Raw genomic sequence first — 3,141 nt, forward strand, 5'->3', positions numbered from 1 at the left:
CACCATCGTGATTATCTGGGTCATGAAGATCTTTTTTGTACAGTTCTTCTGTGTATTCTTGCCACCTTTTCTTAATATCTTCTGCTTCTGTTAGGTCCATACCATTTCTGTCCTTTATCGAACCCATCTTTGCATGAAATGTTCCCTTGGTATCTCTAATTTTCTTGAAGAAATCTCTAGTCTTTCCCATTCTGTTGTTTTCCTCTATTTCTTTGCATTGATCACTGAGGAAGGCCTTCTTCTCTCTCCTTGCTATTCTTTGGTACTCTGCATTCAAATGGGTATATCTTTCCTTTTCTCCTTTACTTTTGGCTTCTCTTCTTTTCACAGCTATTTGTAAGGCCTCCTCAGACAGCCATTTTGCTTTTTTGCATTTCTTTTTCTTGGGGATGGTCTTGATTCCTATCTCCACTTTTGTTAATTAATTTCAATTGAGTCACTGTTTGCTTAAGTAAATACATTTTAAAATGACAGTCTTATATGAATACCATAAGTGGATGGCCAGAATCCCTTATAAAATCATGATAACTTAACTGCTGAAAGGCCCTGAACTTCCTGATAACTCTGAAAGGGAGATATACAGGTATTAGGGGTTCAAGTCCCCCCAGGACTGGAATGAGACTTTGCTTGATACAACCTCAACGAAATGTCATTTAATGCCATGACCATGTACTGCCTAAAAGCATATCTTATACCAACTAATGGGGCTTCCCTGGTGGCTCAGAGGGTAAATATCATTTTGGTAGACGTTCCATAGAATCAGAGGTATCCTTATATAGTAATTAAGAGCAATGGCTAACTCGGTTCAAATTTGGAGACTTACCCATGTACCAGCTGGTAACCTTCAGCAAGCCATTTGCCTTCTCTGCTTAGGTCTTCATCTATGAAATGGGGATAAGAATAATACCCACTTCATTGTGAGGGTCAAACTAGTATCTACAGGTAGAATTCTTTGAATGGTAAGTGACAGGTATTAAGAGCTCAAAAATGTTAACAGTTATTCTTATTCTCCTACACTTGGAGAATACCAAAACGTCTAGGCATCTGTTAGACTATATCAGGCCTCTAGTGATACAGTAACATGTTTCTGGAGAAAACATATAGCTAGAGAATAAGAATGACAATTCCTTTGCTAATTTGCATTAAAGTGAATAACTTGGTACACATGTATCTAAGGCAACTCATTGTTCCTTTGGTTTGTTTCCTTCCATGGCCCATTTTCTAGGTCAAGAGCAAGTCTGAATGATATATTTTTGCCTCTAAGGCATAGAACACAATGCATTTGACACAAAAAGATTACACCATAGAGAAAGGCTTTCAGAATCTTAACTGCAAGTCACTACTTAGGTAAACAAGACCATCAAAATATACTAGGCTTCTAAGTATGAAATTAATGTCATCTCTATTTAGAGTAAACAGTAGAATTAATGTAGGATTGAACCCTCAGAGTGGGGGGATTTAACCCTCACATGTTATGATTTAATTTATATTACGAAACACAGTTCAGAAGGACTTACTCATTACCAAGTCATCAAATAAATGAGCTAACATCAAAAAGCAGGAGTTCTAGGGGGCTCCTAAGATGGATTAGTTGGTCTTGAACAAGAAAGACATATATTAACATATCCTAAGCTGTTGCCTTTCATGTGTCTCATCCCTTTTGTCCCTGGGACTATATTTAGCACAGTGAGAACAGCAGCACTGCCAGGGCCGTCAAGTAGAAAGAGAGGGTATTAATTTAGTAGATCTTGGTCAAGGTTAGGGCAAGAGATAGTGGACAAGTATATATTTAGTTTATTAAACTACAAGATAAGGTCAAATTGAAAATTTATAGTTAATCTCTAGATCTTCTAATGGGTCTACTTGATGGAGGTCTCCTTCAAAGGAGCTGGATTTTAAAAATATCTTCCCCAGTTTGTTCACTGTAGATCAGTTTCTGCCATTGCTACAAGATAGTTCTTGGTAGCATCTTTTTCTCCCCGTCTCCTCCACTCAACTTTGGCTGTTTCTTCCTCTAAGGTCTCAAGTTGAACATCTCAGCTTTTCCTTTTTGCTGTCATGATCCTCCATTTGTAACTTGCCTCCCTTTTCTCTACAGCCCTTTCCTCGCAAGGCTTCTCTTCGGATGAGACCAGGTTGTCATCCTCAATGTCCATGCTCTTCCAGGCAGGTCCCCCAACTTTTCTAGTGAATTCAGCATCAAACATTAACTACTCTTCCTAAAAAATGCTATCTTCCCTTTCTTCTCTTCATTCCCTACCATCAAGGATATTTTTTTGAAAAATTCCTTCACTCTACTTTTAAGTCTAGAAGTAATAGAATGTTCCAAATTTTGGAAGTGGAATTAGGTCACATCTTTTAATTTTCCTTTGTATCTTTTCCCTAGCACTTCTTTTAGAAGCTTAGCTTGAGTTCTTTAAGAAACCAAAGAGAGCTGAATAAGCTCAGATGCAGGGCTTCCCTGGTACCTCAGTCAGTAAAGAATCTGCCTGCAATGCAGGAGACATGGGTTCGATCCTGGGTGGGGAAGATCCCTGGAGAAGGAAATGGCAACCCACTCCAGAATTCTTGCTTGGAAAATCGCATGGACAGAGGAGTCTGGCAGGCTACAGTCCATGGGGTCACAAGAACTGGACACAACTTAGTGACTAAACCACCACCACCACCAAGCTCAGGTGCAAAGCAGTGAATTCCCTTCCCCTTTGTTTACTGAATTTGCATCTGGTCTGGGTATATAATCAAAGAATGCCCAGGACTGGAGCTCAATTAACCTAAACTACTGGCAGTGGCTCTAGCTTTCAGTGAACCCTACACCCTACTTATAAACGGCCTCTATCAGTTCAGTTCAGTTGCTCAGTTATGTCCGACTCTTTGCGACCCCATGAATTGCAGCACGCCAGGCCTCCCCATCCATTACCAACTCCCGGAATTCACCCAAACTCATGTCCATCGAGTTGGTTATGCCATCCAGCCACCTCCTCATCTGTCATCCACTTCTCCTCTTGCCCTCAATCCCTCCCAGCATCAGAGTCTTTTCCAATGAGTCAACTCTTCACATGAGGTGGCCAAAGTATTGGACTTTCAGCTTTAGCATCATTCCTTCCAAAGAACATCCAGGACTATCTCCTTTGGAATGGACTT

At 40.2% G+C, this 3,141-nt stretch overlaps 1 protein-coding gene across 4 annotated transcripts in view; it reads right to left on the bottom strand.

Annotated features, from left to right (window-relative positions):
* The window catches only part of PLEKHM3 (pleckstrin homology domain containing, family M, member 3), a 224,568-nt gene that overhangs the window by 72,373 nt on the left and 149,054 nt on the right, over nt 1–3,141 (bottom strand). Inside the window, exon 7 of one of the 4 annotated variants that reach the window (XM_010861069.1) lies at nt 824–881. The exons of 2 other annotated variants lie outside the window; for them this stretch is intronic. In XM_010861069.1, the coding sequence (XP_010859371.1) occupies nt 870–881 (12 nt within the window). In that variant the 3' untranslated portion in view covers nt 824–869. Of the gene's footprint in view, nt 1–359; nt 882–3,141 lie in introns of those variants that run through there. One more of the 4 variants, XM_010861068.1, reaches the window with a different exon arrangement.

This window comes from Bison bison, unplaced genomic scaffold, assembly GCF_000754665.1.
Source record: "Bison bison bison isolate TAMUID 2011002044 unplaced genomic scaffold, Bison_UMD1.0 scf7180017864471, whole genome shotgun sequence".
In the NCBI taxonomy this organism is placed as follows: domain Eukaryota; kingdom Metazoa; phylum Chordata; class Mammalia; order Artiodactyla; family Bovidae; genus Bison; species Bison bison.